This window comes from Perissodus microlepis, chromosome 18 (genome assembly GCF_051167445.1).
Source record: "Perissodus microlepis isolate ML-2025 ecotype Zambia chromosome 18, ASM5116744v1, whole genome shotgun sequence".
Lineage (NCBI taxonomy): Eukaryota > Metazoa > Chordata > Actinopteri > Cichliformes > Cichlidae > Perissodus > Perissodus microlepis.
The window spans coordinates 13,261,979-13,285,841 of record NC_140478.1 but is presented as its reverse complement, the minus strand read 5'-3'; the positions used below and the strand labels follow the sequence as shown (position 1 = coordinate 13,285,841).

Genomic DNA, 23,863 nt, shown 5'->3' with positions numbered 1-23,863 from the left:
TGGCCGATGCTTAGCGTCATGTTATTATGTCTCCCAACATCCAATGGCATGTCACATTGTTTTCATGGCCACACCCTCACCCCAGGTGCAGAGGCCTATTTCTGTTCAGGAATGTTGTGAATACTTTGAGATCTATATTAATTGCAATTCCTACCTCTACATTTATTTTTTAAAATATATAATTAGCACAACGTGGCCGTGCAATGTTTTATATGGTTTTTTTTTAAGTTTTTATTCCTATTAATTATATTTTCACTTGTTACCGCTGAATTATTGAATCAGATGACACCTAGATGACATGAAATTTTCAGCAAAATTATAATTCAAATACTCCTTTAATTATTGATTATTCTCATTAATTTTCAATCATTTTTTCCATAGTATTACATTTGAATTTAAGAGATCATTCTCTCACATAACAGACAAATATTTGTGAAATTATGATACATTTCTGAATGTATTTTTACAATCTAAATATGCATATGTACAAAAAGATATATTTAAAAAACAAGTAAATTGTGTTTTACTATATTTACAGTGATGTTATGTTATCTTACCTTTGACATGTAAAATCACAGTCTACTTGTGTAAATTTAATGATATTCTAGAAAGACTGTACAAAACTGTAAAATATACAGTAAGATACTTTGACATTACTATTTTTTGGAACAGTGCAGCTGTAGCCGCCTGTGAGGTAGCACAAACTGTCTTTGATGTGGAAAATACTTTGAAAGAGGAGAGGCGATATAACGAGGAGAGAAGAAAAAAGACAAACTGGGGAGAGCATAAAGGGCGGAGTACTTGGGCTTTGTCTTGGATTTCTAACAGAGCTGCTGTAATGCTGGGAAATGTGAAGAATGACACAATGTAAATGAAAAGAGAGGTTGGAAACGGAAGAAGAGATCTGAGCAATATCAATGCTGCTCCCATCAAATCAACCCGAATACCATGTTCCATGTTTCCCCAACCCCGAGCCGCTTATTTCCTTTCTTCCTCCATCTCTCTTCCTCCATTGCACACCACCTCCCTTCGTTTCTCTACCTCTCATCTAGTCTGTACCCAGTTAAAAAAACCTCTTACAGTTGTTTTCGGTGATAGAAAACCAGTTTGAGAGGTAAATGTGTTCGTTTCTAAGGAGATGACAACTGCTATTTGAGGCGCACAGATGCAGGGCACATATATTCGTACATACTTAAGTACACAGTAATCTGTGTTGCCAGTACTTCAGACTTTGTGTAAGATTGAGAGACATGCTGTTTGAAGACATCTGTGAGCTGATGTGGGCTAGAGGCTATACTCTGGGGCCACTTCAAACGTAATTCTAACCCAGAGATTGTAGGTTTGACATCTCTAAGCCTGCTGCTCATCAGATGCATTGGATGAGGCCTGAGGGGGAGTGGAGGGTTTGTTTCATCTGAAACTCCTTTGGGATACCCTAGACTAAAACAGATGGAGTCAGGTTTAGGGTCAGCCTCGTTTCATTATGACCACAACACGAGGAGGGTCCACACGTGATGCTTAAGTCTACGATGAAATTCTGTTGTTGTCCGTGGATTTGAAAGATGGAATTAAATGAAGTGTGTGTTCCAGTGAGATTAGCTATCATACGCCTGAACACACTGCCGCTAAACAATTGTGCTCCTTCTGTTTATCTTAAGTTTGGTGACTTACACTGCGTTTCTAAATAGACGTGCATAAATCGTAATATATATCACTGAAAGGACACGCTTTGTTTCACTCTGAGCCTGCTTGAGAATCGTCATGTTTTTTTTTCTTCGCTGTGAATAAATCCACTTATAGCTTTTTGTATATTTATGAGCTCATTACGAACAGGAAGCAGTAACCACTCTCAAGTGTTAGATGTTGCTAAATATCCAAAAATAAAAACAAATACAAACTCGAACTACTCTAGTGGTGTTTGCTTTATGTGGTTATGATTCCTGTTTACATCAAAAGTTAAACTGGATTTACGTTCAAGAAATACAAAATGAAACAAATAACTACGCGCGTCAAAATATCTTTTGTATAAAGAATTGACAAACACATTTGAATATTTTTAATAGTATTACAAATCTGAAAGCCCCATCGACAATGATCTTATATTTCTGAACCACAGGAGCTTTTTCCTTTCAAATACACCAGCAGTAGTGATTCCCAGTGGGGTAAAAAAAATACCCCAGGAGCTACTTCTGCAATTGCCAGGGGGGGCCATGACAGATCAGCTCAGTGACATCTAAGAACAGGTTTGTGCAGAAAAGTTAACAGTTCAGCAATAAACAGATACATAAATAAACTGATGATTCAAGCGGACAATTGATGATCGAGAGGTGAAAACAATAGTTACATCTATAATAAAAACTAAGACTACTAAGCAACTCCGTGCGTTTAGGCATGTAGAAATGCTAAAGATGAGCCCTGAAGTTTAAACTGAGCATCATAAGAGGAAAGAACTGTGATTTATGTGTCTTTGAATGTTCAGGTTACTGTATTTGTATCCGTAGGTAGATTTAGTCTGCAGTAGTAAGTGAGTCATCCGTGCTCACGTGCACATTTTAAATACAAACACAGACAACAGGCAACAGAAAAGCATGATACACACTCCTCAATAGATAAATTAATAATTATAACAACAAAGAATCCACAACGCATCATGCAGGATGATGAAACTATGATTTCTTCATCTGATGATCTTGTGATGGCTGCTGGAACAAAAGTGTTTTCAAACTGTGTTGTTTTACACTTTTATAAACCTTCGTCCAGAAAGAAGAAACAGGAAGACAAAGGATGTGAGTCATCAAGTAAAATCAGACCAGCCAAACCCCGTATCTCTCTGGTGTACGGCGATGTTGGTTCAGCTGTGGCGCCTTTAAAATATCAGCCTATAAGACCATTTAACAATGTGACTGGGTGAGTTTCTGTTCTTTACAGATATGTTTCCAAACCATGACACAGAGAAAAAGGATACAAAAAGATTCAATCAAAGCATGATCAGATAAAATCATCCTGGTTTTATCACTATGGAAATGAGAGCATTTTAGACACCAGTGCCTTTTTTTTGCCTCACAGTTGCTTCTAAGTTCAGCTTTTAATCAATAATTATTTCAAGACATTTATGAGACTGAAGATGCTCCACTGTCTGATCCTTAATGGGCATGACCTCTTGTGTATGAATACATTTTCTAAAATCAATGATTATATCTTTTGTCTTAGACATGTTTAATGATGAATGCGGTTGTTGGTGCCAGACGGATAGCCTGGGTATTTCAGAAACTGCTGATCTACTGGGATTTTCCCACACAACCATCTCTAGTGTTTACAGAGAATAAGCCAAAACAGAGAAAACATCACGTGAGCTGCAGTTCAAATGGCTTGTTTATGTTAGAGGAGAATGGCCAGACTGCTTTGAACTGATGAGAAGGAAACAGTAAGTCAAACAAATATTCATTTCAGCCAAAGTATGCAGAGGAGCCTCTCTGAACACACATGTCAGACCTTGAAGCAGATGGGCTACAGCAGCAGAAGACCACACTTGGACCCACTCCTGTCAGCTAAGAACAGGAAACTAAGGTAAAACAGCTAAAACAAAATTGGACAGAAGAAGATTTTGGCTGCATCATTCTAATGGTACAACAACACAAATGCATGGATCCATCCTGCCTTATATTAATGACTCAGGCTTCTGCTAGTTGTGTCCTGGTTTGAAGGATATTCCCTTGACTCCATCTCTTTATAACCACTGTGTATCCATCATCTTATGGCTGCTTCCAGCAGCCTAACACACCCTGTCACAAAGCTCAGATCCTCTCAAACTGGTTTCTTGAACATGACAATAAGTTCATTGCACTCAAATGTCCTCCACAGTCACCAGATCTCAATCCAATAGAGCAGCTTTGCGGTGTGGTGGAATTGTAGAGTCATATCATTTATGTGGAGCTTACAGATCTGCAGCCATTGTGTGTTAATATAATCATGTCAATATGGACTAAAATCTCCCAGGAATGTTTCCAGCACCTTGTTGAATCACTGCCACGAAGAATTAAAGCAGCTCTGAAGGCAAAAACCAAAATAATTTTAACTTGCACAAAAATCTCGTGTTGCATAAAGGTGTTCTATATAATGATTGTTCTGAAAGCCTGTAAAGGCTAAAAACACACACTCCCAAACATACTAAAACCCTCTGGTAAAAGATTAATTAAGCCTGCTCATTAGAGAGTGTATTGATTAAGGTTATTGATCCATAAGATAAGCAATACGATCTGGGCCAAGCCAACTTATTAAACCTTTGCCGCTATCCAGTGCAAAGACAAAGGTACTGTTTTTTTAATGATCTGAGTTATAAAAAAAAGAGGTTTGGGGCAACTCTTTGATTATCAAGGGCTCTGAGTTTTCCCAGCTGAGCCAAAATCCTGAATAAAGAAGTGAAAGATGAAAGACGGTTTCAATAAAAGACAAAAAGGGAGGAAGAGCGATACCACTTGCGACTGCTTTCCAGCTCATCAAGCTATAAAAACCAGACTGGTGACAGGATGAGTATCAGGAAATCAGGAGAGGAGAGGCGAGCAAGTGGAGAAGACGAAAGGACGTTATGCTATTTGTGTCAGATCATGTTGGTGTGATAGGATTAAATGGTGTGACACTGACACTCTTATCATGGGACGCATGTAATGACGACGACAGCGGCACGGTGCTATCTAGCCTCATCAGGCAGCTCATTAGCAAATCACCTGCTAACACCCACATAATTAGCAAATCAGCGGGTCATCTAAAGGAGCGCACACACTGGCTTTCACTTCTTATCAGTTTGACCATATGTTTGGTACTCGTCACTTGTGACTGAGCTTCATTTGACAGTGAGTCTTCTTCTCTGAGGTCTCGCCTGCCACAGCTGATCTGACGGGAACCAGAGGGGGTGAGCAGCATGCTGGGGACTTCTATACAACCCCCAGTATGTCAACAAGCTATGTGAAGGACATCTAGTTCGAGGATCAACTATTCAATATTTACCAATGATCCTGTCCCTAAATGCCTCAGTGGCCTTGAATACACGCTGCACATGCTCATATTTGCATGACATCTCAGCTATTAAAGCTACCGAGTGAGATCAATACACTCTCATCCTGCTAAATAGGGAGTAAAGAGCACCATCCCTATTCACACTGATGAGCTTTGGCCATGAGCAAAGCCTGAGCAACACCCTCTAGCCCCCCCACCCAGGCACACGAGGCCGCCAACGCACACCCACACATCTACACATACAGGCAGACATCAACTCTATGCTATGACCTGTGCTGCACCCAGCTACACTAATTAATCCTTTGATACACACACACACACACACACACACACACACACACACACACACACACACACACACACACACACACACACATATATAAATATATTATGGATGAATAAAATCCAAACCTATCTTTTCATGATGTTGACATTTTGTTCATGACTGTTACCAAGCTGTGTTTTATGGTGCGATGCACCGAATCTGTTGTTGTGATTAGGTCTTACAGGCAGAATATTTTTTTTTTTTCCTCTCAGTCTCTCGCTCACTGTTTGGCTGCGGCAACCACTCCACTCTGTGCCTTTGTTACCGTAGCAACCAATAGCAAAGCTAGGGAGAGATGTTTTATTGCAGTAGATGTAAACGTGAGGAGGGCGGGTCCGCCCTGTAACTCATACGTTGCCCACATATGTGTGCGCAGTCAAACAAACAACACACACTGATGCGTACACACTTAAGCAGGAACACAAGTACACGCGCAGTCGTGTACATGGACACAGATGTAAGGAGGTGTGGGTCCCCGCATGGAGGGGGATGGGAGACAAGCAATTTGGTCTCTAAATGTATATATATATATATATATATATATATATATATATATATATATATATATATATATGTATGCTGGACATAGTGCTACACTACATAGTGTAGTGCTTTCAATGCTTTTCCCCAGTGAGCTTCTGAGACCTCTTCTGCTGTATTATTATGACAGACTGACTTTTACTAATATGCGATATACAATATACTTACAAGGATAACTGGACTGTAGAGTTTTCATGCTGGCTATGGCAGTATTAAAGACTCAGCTGATAGAGAATCCTTTAGACCTTGTTCTCATTTGTAACACACTTGCTCCTTGAGGACAGTATGCAGGTTAAAGCCCGGAATAAAGCAAGATGGCCTAAGGGTAGAAACACAGACACGGGCTAAAATGGGAGAAGTGGGTCACCTTCAGACTTCAGTTTTCCGTGCTACAATCAGTATCGTTTCATTAATAGGATTCAATCAGATTTGAGCTGAAAATGAAAAGGGTGCACTGGAAGGGTAAAAAATAGTGAAAAAAATCCAGAATCCTTCTTTGGTATGTGCTGCTACTGTACAGTAGACTCAATTCAGGCAAAATGTGATGAGCTGTGTTTGTAACTGACCAGGGTGTTTGTCATGATGAATTTTAATTTTGGCCGTTAATAGAGTCATAGTTAATACCAGTTAAATAGTTAGATCAAACTGTGATGTGGCAGCCTTCATGTAGACATGCACAAATCTGTTTCGACACTAAAAACAGAATCAACATGAGCTGTGTTTAGATTTCAAAAGAGAAGCTGGGAATTCTTGGAGTCGTCGCTCCAAGATCCAAAGAAGGTGGGTTACAGCTCCTGTCTTTATCGTACACGTTGAGGATGCCATCTCTGTTAATGGGCAGTTCAACATTTTGTTTCCTCTTTTCTGCTCTGGAAATTAAATGTAAAGAGCAGAAGGTTAGCTCTTTGCAGAGACTGGAAAAAGCAAAAACAAGGTGTTTTATCACTGTTTTACATGTGTTATGTACAAGACTCTTTCTATGGCTTGGAGCTTCATGGAGAAGTCTTTAAAAACTTCCTGTAAAAGTGTGAATGAATGTTTTTACACTTCGGTTATAAGGTGTCATATGGGATTTTTCTTTCAATTTTTTGACAGAGCTAAGTTTCACCTGCTTTTGGGTTTGGTATTTAGCTAAATGAACTTGTCTTTTAATCTCAGCAGGAAAGTAAATGAGCATGGATCCCTAAAATGTTAATTTGACATGGCTCATTGGGTAAATTCCCACACATTGCTCTATAGATAACTCGGATTTTATGAATGACATGTGTCTTTGTTGTAAATCTGGGACTGGGTCTGTGACGCAAGTTCAGAATGGTTAATGTGAAAATCTCTCAAAACAGGTGGCTAGACTACATGGTGTCAAAGGAAGCAGGTTGGGAAGAAGCTAAATTAAAACAGATATTTGATGTGTTTACATGCGCTCATATTCAATGACAGGACAGAGCAAATGTCTATGACGGTCACAGTCACGCGTTCCTCAGAAGTGGAAGTGTTGCGGTCTTTATCTTTATTGAGGTGGAGGCGATATTCCCTCAAGTGGCTGCTTGTCTCCTTAGAACGGGTCTAATCAGAGTTAAGGGAATCTGTCTCCTGCTGTTAAATATCCTAAAATACTATTCAATCTATAGGGTCATTTATATGCTAATGCAAAGGTTACCTCTGCGTATAGCTCTGACACAGCTGTGTGCTGTTAGTTTACGGGTGAAAGCGGAAAAAGGTAAAAACTGCAAAAGAGATAATGAGGCTCAAGGAGATGAAAAGAGACGGTGCTAGCAAAAAAAGAAAAAAGAGACAGAAGGGAGATGAGGAAAAGGGTGGAGAAGACACAGAGAGGAAGTGATGTTCCCCTGGGTGAGTGCCATAGGTAATTAAAATAGGATGGACAGAGCTGGAGTCTAGCCAGAGAGGGTTTCATCTCCCCTCAGACATCTTCTCCAACAGGCCTTCTGCCTAAAGCTAAATTGCTGGTAGTGACAGACACACAGCATGCAGGGAGCTATCAGTGTCTGGGTGACAGGCAGGTTTGTGCAGAAAAGTAGAGAGGATGCATCTAAACATGCAAATAACAACAATTTGTGGGCTACAAAACAGGCAAATGTATGTACTTTTATTGCTACTGTGGGATAGAAATGCATATGAAAACATCTGAAACAGCACACGCACACACGCAGACAGACACACACATAGACTTGCACGCACAGAAAACATTTACCGTGCTGTACAAAGCTGCAGCAAGGGCAAACGTTGCTAACCAGAGTTTGACTGCAGTAAGCACATATACATTCACTGCACAGCTCCGAGCTGGAGGCAGGCACATGAGTATGCAGTGCACACACTCAGACACACACTATGAGCACAGAGTCAAGCGCACGCACACCCCTGTGCGTACGACGCCAGTGAAGATGCAGTCTAATTACACAACAGCGACAGGGGTTTTTCGCCTATGAATTTGACCTGGTTTTATACAGTCATTATCCTGTTTAGTCACACAGTCTTAATGGTGTCCATGACATCTGTCTCCAGGCAGAATCTTTTTTTTTTACTCCCTTCTTATCAATTTCTGAAGCAAAGCCTCGTTATTTTTTAACATTCATTACATGGAAAGAAATCATCTTACTGCTTGCTAACTGGTTCTCTTTTGACAAAAATAAACTGTGGATTTTGCTTCCAAAAATAATCGTTGCATTTGTTGTATTTTTTCTTTCTTTTTTTACCTTGTGTTTTTCACTGACCAGCACTCGTCATCCACCTGCCTATTCATTTTTCTACCTCAACAAAGACTATGCTAAATAGGCTGTGCTAATGTCCCTACGCGCCATCCATTATCATACATCTCACACTCTGTTAGTGGCTTCTCTTATGCCGGTGTAGAAGGGGCTGAAAGGTAGCTCATTTTCATGACATGCTGTTCTTTGTGTGCTGTGATCACCGGCAGCAGTAAATATAGCTCTTTTGGCAGAGGCCTGCTAAGAGGATCATAGCCCACAATAGGTGGTCTTCTCACTGCAGATATCAAAAATGCCAAAGAATCTGCTTGTACACATGTACATGATGCATGCTTGCACAGACACACACTCCCACAGCAGCAGCAGCAGCAGCAGCGTATAAACACCCATACACTGACACCTCCCCTGAGAAGGTTCTCTCCTCCTCGCAGGTATAATTGTGTTTCTGCTATGCTTTGCTCCTCTCCGTTCAGTTGTGACTGGGCCCCCAGAAGAAAAGCCATAATTAAAAGAGAAAAGTTGTGTTTGCCGCGAAGATGGGATGGGTGCAGGCGAGGACAGAGAGGGGAGAGAAAGATTAGCCACAACAAAGCTTCATCAGGCCACGAAACAGTCTCGAGTAGCTGGAAAGACAAAGGACTCGAATGCTTTTATCTCCCAATAAAAAAAGTCCTCCAAATCCCTCCGGCTAAGCTGCCATAACTAAAGCCTGCTTTTTGGCATAGGTGCTCACTGAATGTGTTGGACAACAAAAGCAGCAAAATATGAGAAGATAGACCAAGCTCCTAAGAAATATATATATATATGTATATATATATGAAGCCCCGTTCATTTTGTGCAGAGAAGAAAAAAGTCAAGTGCCTTAGTGGTGGCATTTAAGAAAAGGTTACTGGTTATTTGCTTATCTTGTTTGTGTGTGCGCGTAGATGTGTGCGAGTGCTTCAGTGAAAGCATGGAGTGGATGGTCATTTTCTCCCTTTTGCAATTTTGCGATGTAAATGAGATCACAGAATGAAGGAGATTAGGCGGTCTCTATCTGTCTGAGTTGAAACAGCTGTGATAACGCTCCAAACCCAATTTCTAGCCACTTAAACGGGAATACGAGTTACGTGCAAAGGAGAGGGTTGATTTGCGAGACATACTTCCTTTTTTCACGCACGTGTAGTACGCGCACATGAAATATGTGCGTACACCTTCCCACGCCTCACCTCTGGGTGAGGGAGTAATGGGAGGTGCTGATGAGGTAAGACAGTGGATAGAACAATACAATAAGAACACACGTATTTGAGTAATCAAACATGCTCATGTATCAAGTGATCCAAAACTACTCAGATTATGTTTGATGTCATTTACTATTTCAAAAGCTTGCAGGTAGCTTGTATTTGGCAGCTGATTACATTTCATAATAGTATGATCCATCCCTGCATGCGAGGCCTTTATAGCGTGTGAAGAGGCCACACAATGTGCACAGGCATACATAAAAAGAGCAGCACCCTCGGGGAGGAATCACTGAAAGACGAGTCATAAAACTGAAGATGTATGGCCACTCTGAAGGGATTTTAACATGGAAATAACTGCACGGTATTATTACACGGTGCATGTGGCTGATGCAACAACTAAATCCACATGCTTCAGCCACCTTGGCCACCTGAACATCATTTATCTTGCAGTGTGCACTTTATGGTGTTGTGGACAATTTACGGCAGTTTTCCACAGGTAACGCTCCTCTGTTTGCAGGGGTACTTGCTATCTTGCTTCTTTCCATCTAAAACATCTGGAGGGGCTTGCTGGGGGGGAGGAGGGGGGCAATAAAACTCCTGAAAGCCTCTCACATCAACACAGAGAAGCTTTGCATAAAGGAGCATATTTTAAACACCTATCTCAGCATAGGGAACAAAGTTCTGCCAAGGAAAGAAAGCACGCCTGCATGACTCCTGACCCTCTGGCCCCCTTTAATCCTGCAGAATGACTCCCTGAGGTCCATGCACTGAGGGCCCAGCGGGAATAGGTCACCCAGCAGATGCCTGCCTGCTTAAACTCTTCTGATTTCATTGCCCCGAGGTCTGAGAACTCCATCGCCCCTTTGAAGTGTCGATTTTGTTCTGAAGAATCCCACCAAACCCCACCACCCGATAAATATGGCTTCCTGTATGAAACTGGAGCCTCGTAATATGCTGGCTCCTTTTGAGGAAAATAAGCATTTCTTCAAATCTCTTGATACTAGACGCAGCTTTGTTTTGTTTTACAATCAGATTAGTGGATAATCCTGTCTCCGCTTTGACACAGAAATTACTGTTAGGGCAGGTGGGAGTTCATTCATCAAGTCTGGAAAGTAAAGTTCATCCAAACACTGTAAGAGCGTATGTTACCATTACTTCAGTGGGTGGTGGGCATGTCCAGGCTGTGTGAGAACAAGGCAATCTACAGTGAGCAAATCACAGGTTAAATGTAATGAGAAAATTAGAAAAGGACAAAAAAACAAACAAAAAACCCCCAGAAAGCATTAACTTATTTCGCAAAAATCTGCTCACCCAACCGAGTTTATTGAGTATAAAAGATCTTCGGGGCTGGCAAATAAAGAAACAAGTAAATCTGATAAGAAAGTGACTGGTTTTGCAGCAGCTTGCAGCCTCCCAGTGTTAAACCAGGGGTGTCTGACTGTTCCTTTCTGTGTACCAGAGGTAAAGAGGAGCAATTTGTCGCCAATTGCTTGACGTATTCTCTTGGCAATAGGAACAGAGAAGCTGTTAGGTAACATCTCTTTCCTTCCAACATCTTCTGTCTGTTTCATCTCACTCTGCTTAACACACAGGATCTGAGACTGTCATTCTACACATTTTTAGAAATGTGGTACTTAACAACCCCATCACAGTAATCTGCCTTTGATTTACTCTCTTTGTGTTGGGCTGTATTACTCTGGAATCCAATCTCTTTCTCTTTCTCTGTTTTTCCCCCTCCAAGACTGAATTTCTCTGTTTGTGGCTTAGCATATGTGATTGAATAGAGTCCTATGTGATCAATAGAGTTCATTAAATGTCCCTATGGGAAGCTATCTCAACCTGAAGCTTTCTACATTGTGTTTACCTGCAGCTCGCTTTGCTTTATCAATTCAAGTAGTTCCACTTTTGCTTATGGCATAATAGATTTTATAATTAAATTCCTCATTCCTGGCCATTCTCTGCTATTTTCCTAAATGTACACTGAAGTATCCATTTGGTTCCCTTCAGTATGGGCTGTGGGCTTTGGGGTGGGGATGTTAGAAAGGTTTGGTGTAGCTGTATGTTTTTGATGGGTAGGTGTTGGATGGATTTCCAAAGGAAGGCTGAAGGAAAGAGTAGCTGCACCTGTTGTTCCCTGCGGTTGCTGTGTGGTGGGGTTAGCACCTGCTCGCACGGCTGCTGTGTGGATGTCTGTGTGGGCAGCAGGGATAACAGGGAAACCATTCACACCCGCTCCAAGTGCTGTCTGCAGCCCCTCTCCCTCAACACTTGTGCTTTCTGCTCCATCATTTCTTTTTCTGTGTTTTTTTTTTTTACCCCCCCTGTAGTTTATGACAGGACTGCTTCATCCTTTGCATTGTTAGCCTGTCTGTCTTTTTCTGTCTGTCACCAACCATCTCTTTTTGCCTTTCAGCTCGCACAGAAAAACAAACACAAATTACAGCAGCTGGGAGCTGTAATAGTCCTTCCGTGGAACATGATAGCTTTTAGTATGAAGGGTGAAGTTGTAAACATTGAACTACATGTAACTGTTAAATCACTTCAGTAGAAGCTGGGACAGCGGTGACTGAGCACTTAACTTTGGCTATAGAGGTTGTGAGTGCGCAGGCTGGTTATGGACTATTCGGGTGTCTGTTCTTGTAACTGTACAAGACACATTTAGGAGAAAAGACATAAAGTGACTTCAGTTTGTGTCACTCTCTGACTGAACCTATGCGATGAAAATATTGAGGCACATGTGTCTATGTGTAAATTCACAACAATTTTCCATTTCTTCAATTTCATTTCATTTATCAACTGTTTTCTTTGCGCATTCACCCTGTAACCACACAAGTGAGTAATGACATAATCAATCGACTTTATGGCTTCTAAATGATCACATCTGACCTTTTCTCTTGTTAAAGAAATAAAAAAAACACTTGCAAACACTAAAGAAAACCATCATAAATGTACACAGAGGGGCAGTAAAATACGTCACCGGGGAGCAATGGGCACAAATCACGACCTATGATCCAATCCAAATGAAAATGTTAATTAAGCCGTATCCGTCGTTTTAATGTTACATGGTAATGTGCATTGTGAGTCTTTATTTATTTAAATATTTAGTTATTTTGCTGAGACATCACTCAAGCCTATAAAGAATAAGCATTTCAAAACCATATGCAACACGTGAAAGCAAAATGATGAAGATTTGCACGTCATACGCAAATAACACCAAACTTGCACAGCAGACACAAAGAGCAGCTCGTGCCCACAAAGGTCCAGACGGTACCACATCCAAGCCGGAGGACTGTAATAATGCAGCATGGCGTTTAGTGGCAGTAATAAAATTGCACACTTATACACTACCTGTTCACCCCAACCACCCTCCGTTTCCCTCAAAGCATCCGTTCATCTATCCATCTCCAAACCCCACCATCATTTGGCATACTCACCGCGCCAGATGGCCAGGTATTGGAGGGTGAGGCAGGTGCCAATCGCCAACTCGCCCTCGCCGGTCGATCTTCTTCCTTTCTATGAGGAAACCGGGGTTGGGTAGCACAGCTCGGGGGTATTCAAAGCCTCTCTAAAATTGCGCTCCTCAGCCGCACCTCACCTGTCCCTTCCTTCTGTTGTGCGTCGCCGTAGCATCACTGCGCGTCCAAAACGCCCAGTCAACTAAACGTTTGGGGTTTTTTTCTCCTCCCTGAAGGAAAAGAGTCCGTAGTGTAATTGCGTAAAATCTACTGAGGTTTCTGTGATCTCGAATGCGTTTTGCGTCCCGTTAGGTTTGTTCCGATCCTTGCAAATTCCCCAAATCCTGCAATTGCGGGGCAGTATGAAGTCTTCTTTCAGGAGGTACCGTGCAGTTTTCTGCACTTGGTCGAGCTGCGGCTTTGAAATCAGTTGTCAGCAAAATCTAATCCCCTTTTTAAATTTACAGTGGCGAGGTGAAACGTCCAACGCAGAGCAGGCACAGTGACAACAGGGGCCCATAATTCACACCCCCATGAAACACAGTCCTGCAGTGGATCAATGATGAATGGAGGACCTCTCTCTCTCTCTCTCTCTCTCTCTCTCTCTCTCACACACACACACACACACACACGCGCGCACAAACACATACAGGTCTATACGTACTGCATGTTGTGAGTTACAGAACATAAACATAAAGCTGCAGAGTGAACTAGCACATTAACAATATTTTGCCAAATAATAAAAATACCCGAATAAAGCGTTATGATACATAACTGGCAGACGCCTGCACCTTAATGAATACAAAGAGGGTTTAAAGACAAAGACATGCAGCTCTACTTCTTATTTAGGAAAATGGTGAAATAATAAGTAGACAGATGTAGGGCCGGATCTATACCAAAATATCACCAAATAACACCTGTTTTAATTGTAAACCACATCAGCAAAAAGACATGAAAATATATGGATATATATCTGTTATTTATTGCATAAAAGCAAACTCAAACAAACAAACAAACACGCAAACAAGCAAAAAGTGTTAATCAGATAAAATAAAATAATTAATAAAAATATCCTTGCTCTCAAATTCATTATAAGGTTAGTTTAGCATACTGTATTTATATTATTTCATTTTCTTTGTCCTGCCATGTTCTTTTACTAACCTTATTTGAGGTATTGTATTATTACATTTATCTCACTTTTATAGTTCTCTGTCTCATATTGCCTACAGACATATGCATTTCATCACATGTAGGCATCAGGACATTGGTTGTCCACCCTGTTTCCCACCACATAGTTATACAAATAGTTTTACATATGCATATACACAGATATGTCTGGATCAATGCAAACTAAGTCAGTAAGGAATTTTGAAGGGCTGCTATGCCACATTGGTCTCTGTTTTTAAGTTCTTCATCACATAATTGGGCATAATGCGAAGAGTGGGTTGAGAGGGTTATTAGTGTGAGTGGTGAGTGCTAAGAATGCAGTGGATCTGAGAGCTTGGGATGGGGGTGCAGATAATTGTGGAGGCAGTAAACAAAGACAAGATTTTGCATTCAGAAAGCTAGGACTTCCTAAAAACTAAGAATAAATAAAATAAATGATATCTAGTTGGTCTCATTTTGTTTTGTTTTTACTCCATGTTATTGAAATAATAGAGCGTGCACACACACACATGCACATAAATCCATTCTGCTGCATAATAAGCACCTTCAAGCTCGACACAGCTGCATTTTGCAGTACTTCTGGGCTTATAATTAAGATTTTAAATGCAGCATATTTACTACTGATTGAGTATTTTCTGCACTGTGGCATTGGCTCATCCTCACTGCTGTTCCAACAAATAGCACATTTTCAAATACATTTTGTCTCCAGTGAATATGAAAAAAAAAACAAACCCTTGCTTCTGTGACCTGCTGTTTGAGCTATTTTAATTTAATCTCCCAGATTCACGGATTTGATTAAATATGCTCTATTATTATTATTATTATTACTATTATTATTATTAGTAGTATTAGCATTAGTACTAGTATTATTATTTTGTTAAAATTTTGAAGAACTTTGTAAACCCCTCCACCTATTTTGTCCTTACACTGGTGTTACCCATATAACTGACACTATATAGAAAAGATTGACAGTGTGCAATAATAAACAATGATGAATAAAATGATAACTGAATGTCACTGTTTAAATTTACTTGCGGACAATATCTATTAAAAAATAATTTTCAAGATAATAAATTATTGCTGTCACATTATAATAAAGCTTTAAAAGGGATTACGTTCTTACGTCACTTCCGGTTGTCGTAAGACAGTAGTAGAAAAAAAAATCTGTTTGCCATGAATATCAGCTAGCTAGCTAGCCACCGACAGCTGTTAGTACACTTGAGTAAAATCATCCATGTCAAGGCAAAAGAGGGAATATCGAAGTCTTGTGCTGCTTCTGTGTACAAATAGGGGCACACCTTCCTGCCTCCAAGCCTACTGTGAATCGGTAAGCAGCTCGCATTTAGGATACCTTGCTAGCGAGCTAGCCGCCGCTAGCTGCTTGCCTCGCTAACGCTAAGTGATGATCTATTCGACTCGGAGCTGATATTAACGTGTGCACCGGCTAGTGTGCAGCAGCAGCGTGGCCCTTATCTAGCTCATCGGTCGCATGCATTGCTATGCCAGCAGTCTGCTGCAGTTATACAGCCAACATCGATGGCTAACACTAGAGGTTATTATCGTTAACCATGTAGCTACCGTTAGCATATCGCTCTGTGTGACTGTCTGCTGAGGGGGTGTTGAATTTAAGCACTCTTGTCCACCCGTTTCAAGGGTGTCTAAATAACCTTAATCTCCCCCTGAGAGGTTAGGAGCTACAGTCCACACCTGAAGTTAAATATTTCATATTTACTTAAGATTATGGGACGTGTGCAATGATGTCAACAACAGCAGACAAATAATGGGTTGTCACATACTTTCCACAAAGCTGATCTCATCCTCATACGATTCCAGGATGCTATTGACTTTTATAATTGTATATGACCTAAATGTAATCCAAAGCAGCGGCGACTGTTTTAGACTGAGACTCATAAAGCGGCCACGCCTTTGTAACTGTATATTGCCATGTATAATTTTGTCGTGTTGCGCGACGCAAAACCATTTTAACCATTTCTTTCTTTCTTCATCATCTTCTTCTTCTTTTTCTTCCTAAAAAAAAAAAGATCCAGCTGGCTCAGTGACAAGACAGAGGACGTTGGCACCATTGTGTGCCAGTAGATTTCAAGATACTGGGATTTTTGAATCCAGGTACGTCCATAACAGGACATAGCAGGGTTCCCCAAGGCAGCTGGTTAGCAGAGGTGGTTAAACTATTTGTGTGTAGCCATCCATCCAAAACCGATTTTTTTATTCACTTTGAAAAACACTCTTCACCAATCAGTCTGTTTAAATTAACTCATAGTTCTTTTGGCATCACATCTCATCTTCAGTGTAGTTAGCAGATGGCAGTTTAAATCTTTGCCTGACTGATTAAATATTTTGCCTTTGCTGAATGATGTGATACCACTACTCTTCTCATAAGCTAAATCATCTATCCATCCATCTTTTGCTTATCCAAATTAAGGTTGGTGGGGTGTGGGTGGCTGGAGCTAGTCCAGATAAGAGGCAGGGTACACCCTGGACAGGTTACCAATTTTTGCAGGGTTATTGCATAGAGACAGAACAACCATTCGCTAATCACTAATTAATCTGACCCCATTCATGACTTTGGCGTGTGGGAGGAAGCTGGAGTACCCGGAGAACCCACAAAGACATAGAAATAACATGTAAAGGAAGGACAACAGTTCTATCAACTGCACCATCGTAGCGTTGTAAGCCAAACAATAATAAATATGTAAAAAAGTATTTTTTTAAACAAAGAAAGAAACTGTGGGAAACCCTGTTGTGAACTAGTGGTTAAAGGCTTTGCTTGTAGCATGTTGTTTTTGTTCTGTTTTTCCTGACTCCTAATTATTCTGTCTGCTATATCTGTATTTCCACCAGAAGATGAACGGTCTGTCCATACGAGAGCTATGCTGCCTCTTCTGCTGCCCCCCCTGCCCAAGCCGCATTGCAGCCAAACTGGCTTTCCTCCCCCCAGAGCCCACCTATGCTCTTCTCCCTGACCCAGATCCAGTTTCTGGGGCTGGAGCGGCATCTGGGTCCACGTCTGCGACTGGTCTCCCTTCTCTCGGAGCCCCTGGACTGCGCTCTCGGCTCAGCACTGCTAGCGGAGGTGACAGAGGAGGCGGCGGCGGTGGTGTTGGAGGTGGTGGCGGTGGTGGAGGAGGAGGTGGTGGTAGCAGCAGTGGCAGTGGTGGTGGCAGCAGTGTTGGGAGTGAGGGCAGGTGGAAGCTGCATCTCACAGAGAGAGCAGAGTTCCAGTATTCACAGAGAGAGCTGGACGTGACGGATGTATTCCTGACCAGATCTAGCCGAGGAAACAGGGTTGGATGCATGTACATTCGCTGTGCCCCAAATGCCAGGTGAGAGGCACAGCAGCACCTGGAAACCATGAGACATTTTTTGGATAAGTGGATCACAACCTTGTGTGTCTGTATTTAGAATGCAGTTGTTTGTGGGATTTCACACCAACCCTGGGCCGCACAACTTGTTGCCTAACTTCCTTTTTTCCAATTTTTCTGCTTTGTCCTTCAGGTTCACTGTTCTGTTTTCCCACGGTAATGCAGTAGACCTGGGCCAGATGAGCAGTTTCTACATCGGATTAGGGACCCGCATCAACTGCAACATCTTCTCTTATGATTACTCAGGCTACGGCGTTAGCACTGGCAAGCCTTCTGAGAAGAACTTATATGCTGACATTGATGCTGCCTGGCACGCCCTGCGCTCAAGGTAAGAAGGCCCAAATTCAGTCCTTGGTGGGTCCAAACCTAATGGGCAGCAAGCATGAAATGCCATTTAAGTTTTTAGGGCCACTTACATCACTGACTGGTAACTTTTTGAAAAAACAAAACCCAAATAAACAAAAAAACCATTTGGCTGGCTCATGAAAGCTTTTTCCCTGCTGACCACAGTGGCTTCTCTCTGTCGTTCAGCCAGTGAAGTTACAGCTAAACTGTGGCTCGCAGTCAAACAGTAGGATGACATACTGTGCTCTACGTGAAGTGGTGCATCTAATATTCTTCTTTCTTACTTGTCCCTCTTGTTTATCTGCTGCCATCATAGTTAATGAGCCTAATGTTGGTAGAAAATTAACATTTCCAGATGGCACCGCAGAGGACGCTGAACAAATAAAACAAGATTCTAGTTTATTTCAACATTTTATTTTTGTGTTTTTCATTGTGGCTTATGCCACGTATGTTTGTGCTTTTCAACAAGTTTTCCCCCAAACTTTTTTACATGCATGAATCCCTTTTGTTTTTATTTATTTTTTTCTTATTCACGCAAATCATTTTCTTTTCTTTCCTCATCCTGCCAGCTGGCCTAATCACCCTGCCAACTGTGCAAACTGTGAGTGTAACTAGCAATTACAGCAAACAGTAAACAGATTAACTACTGTAACTCAAGCTTATGTGTGCAAGCATAAAAAAAAAACGCTTTAACTTTGCACAGCGTGTTCTCTCTTTAATATTGAGGGGTGGAAGAAAACTGTTCAGAGCACGAGTCTGAAAATTAGCGTTTATCTGGACATGAGAAGTTTCACACTTGTACACTGTGCTCGACATATTTCTGTGTTCAGTGTTTGCACTTGCATAGCATTTGTTGACCTGAGGTAATGTGGTTCCTCTTCACCCACTCTCACACCTGATGGCGACTGTGCGGCCATCAGGACAAACTTGCAGTCAGTGTTTTGTCTTGTGGAGGAGCTGGGAATAAAACCACCAACTCTCTGATTAGGGGACAGCCTGTGTCACTTATTGCCAAAATTTATTCTGAAACGTGAATTTTTGTGTCTCAGGTACGGCATCAGCCCTGAGAATATCATCCTGTACGGACAGAGCATCGGCACGGTGCCTACAGTCGATTTGGCATCGCGGTTTGAGTGTGCTGCTGTGGTCCTCCACTCTCCTCTCACCTCCGGCATGAGGGTTGCCTTCCCCGACACTAAGAAAACATATTGCTTTGATGCTTTTCCAAAGTAAGTTCACTTCCCAAGACTGCAAACCTGAAGACTGTCGATTTGATTACTTGGAAGTCATTTAGAATTAAGTGAATTATTACAGTTTAATTAAGTGAAAAGGAAACATGACTAGCGTCTCAGTTCTTTTCTGAAGCAGAATTAGTCCATCTGTATGTTCTAACTTCTTAACAGTGTTGATTGTTGCAATAGAGCGATAGTTTGAGACATCATTTTTTAAATTCAATTCATTTAAAAGGTACAGAGCATGTGTTAATGAACATATCGATATAAATATGCCTGGATTAGCCGCAAAGCTACTTTTACATATAGTCCCTTGCAGGATATTAATACCTTATTTCTAAATGGTGATGTATAGCAGTGTGATGTGGTCTGTTGAAGATATTTTCATAGACTTGATAGGACTGCTTCATGGAAAAAGCAGATGCACGGGGTTTTATTTATTATTTTGTTAATGTTCATTTTAAATCCTCGTACTTGCTCATTGCTCTGTAAATGTTTTTTTTAAATGAAAGATTGGAAAATTGTACTGTTTTACAACCAAATTGAATGATACAGAGCTTAACCATGTTTCGATTGTTGCTGAAATTATTAGCATTTAGATAGATTGCAGTGAAACCTTCAGAATGACCACATGCTGTTCTTTGTTACAGAAGAAATTAAAAATCTTATAGAAGCACCGGTTTCAAATGCAGATCCTCAAAAAAAAGAGATTAGATGTAAAATCAATCTGCATACCATAAGACGTGCTGAGACAAATGCATTACAATGGGACAGAGAAATTGATTCCGTTCTCTGCATTTTCTGTAAATATTCTTCCAGCATTGAGAAGGTGTCAAAGATCCCATCTCCAGTGCTTATCATTCACGGTACAGAGGACGAGGTGATCGACTTCTCCCACGGCCTGGCTCTGTTCGAGCGCTGTCCCAAGGCCGTGGAGCCGCTGTGGGTGGAGGGAGCGGGCCACAACGACATTGAGCTTTACAGTCAGTACCTGGAGAGGCTACGACGCTTTATTAACCAGGACCTGGCTGCACAGCATGCCTGAGAAACACACAGCCTCTCTGTGTTTGTATGAATGAGACTGTGTGTGTGTGTATTTGTGAATACGTGTGTGCGTGGGGGGGTGGGTGGATATAGGCATGTTTGCATAAAAATATGGGTGAAGGGAGGGGGGGCTCTAAAGGGGATGTGTGATTTTTGGTCACATCTGTGTGTCTTGAAGCAGCACACCTTCAGGTTAAACACAAACACAAACTATGTTCTGTTTCCTGTTTTAAAGGTTAGAACATTTTTAATAAGGATAGATGACACTACAGTAGATAAAGAAACAACCTCACAGATGCAGTTTTTAATGAGGGAAGAGTTTGATTTGCAGCTTTAAAATGTCTTCACCTGGTTCACGGTGTGCGTTGTCGCAAAAAAAGGCATACAGATGTAATGGTGAAGTGTCTGGTGGTGAATGTGTGTGCTAACACTGTGAGTGTTGCTTGTATAGTCATGGACCTGTGACACCTGAATAATGTGTTCACACGTTTGTGTGTGGGTGAGCGCTGATAGAAATGAAGGACATCCTGATGACTTGGACATCTGAGAGTGGAGGAGGCTTATGGAGATTTATCAGATATTGGTGTTTTTTTTGTTTGTTTTGTTTTCTGTGTCTGTATGTATGAAGAATACCTCCACAGCTTGACCAGTTCTCTCTCCTGTGGACAAACACTGGTCAAGCACGTGCACCCTTCCTCCTCCCCTCCTTGTTTACTGTTAATGAACATCCATCTGACTGCCAGGGCATTTACCAAGTTGTTGTCCAGCAAACACTACCCTCCTCCTTTTTTGTGTGGTTTTGGGGGTCCATCTCCTGTCCTTTGGTGTCAGTTATGGTGGAAATGCAAGGGACAAGCCTGGAGTACTGTCACAGTGTTATGGCTGTTAGGTGTTTCATACATTTCTTTTTTTATTTTGTCTCCAAAAAGATCAAAGAATGGCGAGCCTCCCTGTTATTTCCCGGCTGTTACGTTTGACTGTCTGCAGAATTGCAGCTACATGCCACAGGGAACGATTTTAATTTCTTTTTTTTTCATGTATAGTTTGACATTTTTCATACCAGGAATTAATAAGTGGTTGAAATGGAAATAAGCCTGTCAGAAGGCACATTAACAGTACTGCTATAGAAAAGCAGGTCTACTCAGTATTTCTCACATCGCATTTCTTAACAGAAATCTGTTGCCCATCAGGTACTAATGAATGACGTTAAGAGGTTGGAGTGCATGGGTTTGGCAAGATTTAAGGAAAGGTTTGGCAATTTGGGACACACATACAATTGTTCCAGAAGGTGACTGCACCCAGAAAAGAAGTTGTCCAGCCTGTAACACCCCATAAAACAACTGCATGTCACATACAAAGGGTTATATAGTAAGGTTTATAGTGGCTGCTGAGTGGATTTTGTCACCTTTGCTTAGAGCCAGGCTGGCTTCCCCTCCACTTTTCCAGTCTTACTTGTAAGCTGGTAATTGCTGGTTGTCGCTTCACATATATATACACAGGTATGTCATTCATCTCATGTGACTTCCAGCAACAACAACGACAAAAAAAGGAAGCAAATATGCACATTTAGCAGATGTCAGATTGTACATTTTAAGCCTGGAGTGCAGCTGTTGAGAAGGTTGTGAATAATTGTAGTTTCTTCTTTTGAATTGTGGAGATTGATGCTCTGGTTGGATTCAGAGGCTCTAAAGGAATAAGGAGACAAAATAGCTGCTCGTTTCCCCCTAACCCATAAGATGTTATGTTCATTTTATTCTGAATTACCGTGCTTCATTAGAAGTGTACTGAGAATTTGTAGTCTTACAGCACAAGTTGATTTCGATGTCTTGTTACCGTAGCACTCATCACCAGGGTTAGTCAGCCTCTGCACATTTTTTTATTTTTTTTTTGTAGCGTGTTTTTGTTGTTGTTTTATTTCTCGTCATGATTGTAATGTGTTTGTTTTAGAATGGGCCATGGGTTGTTTCAGAACCACGCATGTTAATGGTAAAGGCTAACAGTGCGATTCAGATCAGGTTGCCGTGAAGGGAGATCATGTCTACTAGCTCTGGTTTAACCTCCGTGGCCCTAAATGTACAGGAGCTCTTTTATGGGTGGCAGCACGCTTCATGTGTGACACAAGCCATATTTGAGCCTCTCACTGTTGGTGTGGTGCAGGTTCCACCACACACACAGACACACATACACACACCTTTGCACATCATCACACACATACACACACCCGCACACACACACATACTGTCTCATACAGTATATTTACACATTTATATATATCAGATCAAGCATGACGAAAGCAGGTCTTAAGTTCAGCACTATTGTACAAAGTATCCAAAGTGTAATAAGGGTATAAAATGTAAGTTTCTGTGTCTTCTTCATTACTATAGAGTGTGTTCTAAAGGCCAGCATCAAAGATACAAGAGTCCTGTTTGGACTAACAGGCCCTGAAAAAAAGCATGAGAAGGTGCCTACTGCACAGCAGACCCGCCGGTGTCAGTGATAGCAGCTGCGTTTTGTCAAAGGGAACATTTACTGAACTAGCACTGATCTGATTACTTCATTTTGGGAGTACCAGTGGGGCTTGGTAAGCAGCGGAGCAGAATTACTGAACACCTGTTAATCGTTTTTAAACTGGGGAATATTCCCGGTTTCATCTTGTTTTGTTTTTTGTTTTTTTTAATTTTCTGTCTGATATTTGAATAACGGAAAACTGCTACCTTCTCGAACCAGGGATCTGAACTGTCGGATGAATTTGAGAGTTATTTATTTCCTCTCTCTCTATAGAAGTAAACAGTGTCTTTGAGTTTTTCGTTGACAGGTCGAGTTATCAGGGAATCCTCTGTATCCACATCTCACTCATGGGGTCAAAGAAACTGTGTGGAAACCTACCGTTTTATTGATGCACCACTATAGTTGATGTACATTGTATCCTCTGGCCTTGAATGTTTATTGATGTGGTGGGGGTTCGCGGGTGGGGTGGGGCGGGGGTAACAGTGGGGAAAAAACCGAAACTGTATGCATGTCTGTTGTGTTTTGCGGAGCAAATGAGGGGGTGGTTCATTATCTATCGTGTAGTCTGCGGGAGGGTAAAGCTGAACTCACGGCATTGAAACATTGAAGCGCTTTTTAAAAATGAAAAAAAAAATGGGACATTTGAATTTTTTTATCGCTGATACTAACTGATGTGTTGTTGAGTTTTGTGCTAGAGTGGGGCAGTGGCGGGCGGGTGGGTGGGGCTAGATAATATTAGTGGACTGTTTATATGGTTACTGTACTTACCTATTCTATTCTTTGTATTATGATTTGTAATTTTATGTTGCTTTTTTTGAACTGAGAATATGATGTAATGAAATTAATTCATGGGACTGAATCTTGACCTTTTTATGGACAACAAAATAAAATCACTTATTTACAAA

At 41.2% G+C, this 23,863-nt stretch overlaps 2 protein-coding genes across 4 annotated transcripts in view; one reads left to right on the top strand and one right to left on the bottom strand.

Annotated features, from left to right (window-relative positions):
* The window catches only part of LOC146367467 (semaphorin-6B-like), a 37,136-nt gene extending 23,273 nt beyond the window's left edge, over positions 1 to 13,863 (bottom strand). Inside the window, exon 1 of the mRNA XM_084911804.1 lies at positions 13,259 to 13,863. The gene's annotated coding sequence lies outside the window, so the exon portion shown is untranslated. The remainder of the gene's footprint in view (positions 1 to 13,258) is intronic.
* Positions 13,864 to 15,575: 1,712 nt separating this feature from the next.
* Positions 15,576 to 23,012, top strand: LOC146367466 (alpha/beta hydrolase domain-containing protein 17A-like). Of its 3 annotated transcripts, none has more exons than XM_084912648.1 (6): positions 15,640 to 15,773; positions 16,489 to 16,573; positions 17,312 to 17,790; positions 17,963 to 18,157; positions 19,224 to 19,403; positions 20,226 to 23,012. In XM_084912648.1, the coding sequence occupies exons 3-6, from the start codon at positions 17,312 to 17,314 to the stop codon at positions 20,449 to 20,451; spliced, it is 1,080 nt and encodes a 359-aa protein (XP_084768774.1). In that variant the 5' UTR covers positions 15,640 to 15,773; positions 16,489 to 16,573; the 3' UTR covers positions 20,452 to 23,012. The 3 variants fall into 3 exon arrangements, with proteins under 3 accessions (XP_084768775.1, XP_084768774.1, XP_084768773.1); XM_084912647.1 differs by having other exon boundaries at positions 17,309 to 17,790; XM_084912649.1 differs by lacking the exon at positions 16,489 to 16,573 and having other exon boundaries at positions 15,576 to 15,773; positions 17,309 to 17,790.
* The last annotated feature ends 851 nt before the right edge of the window (positions 23,013 to 23,863 follow it).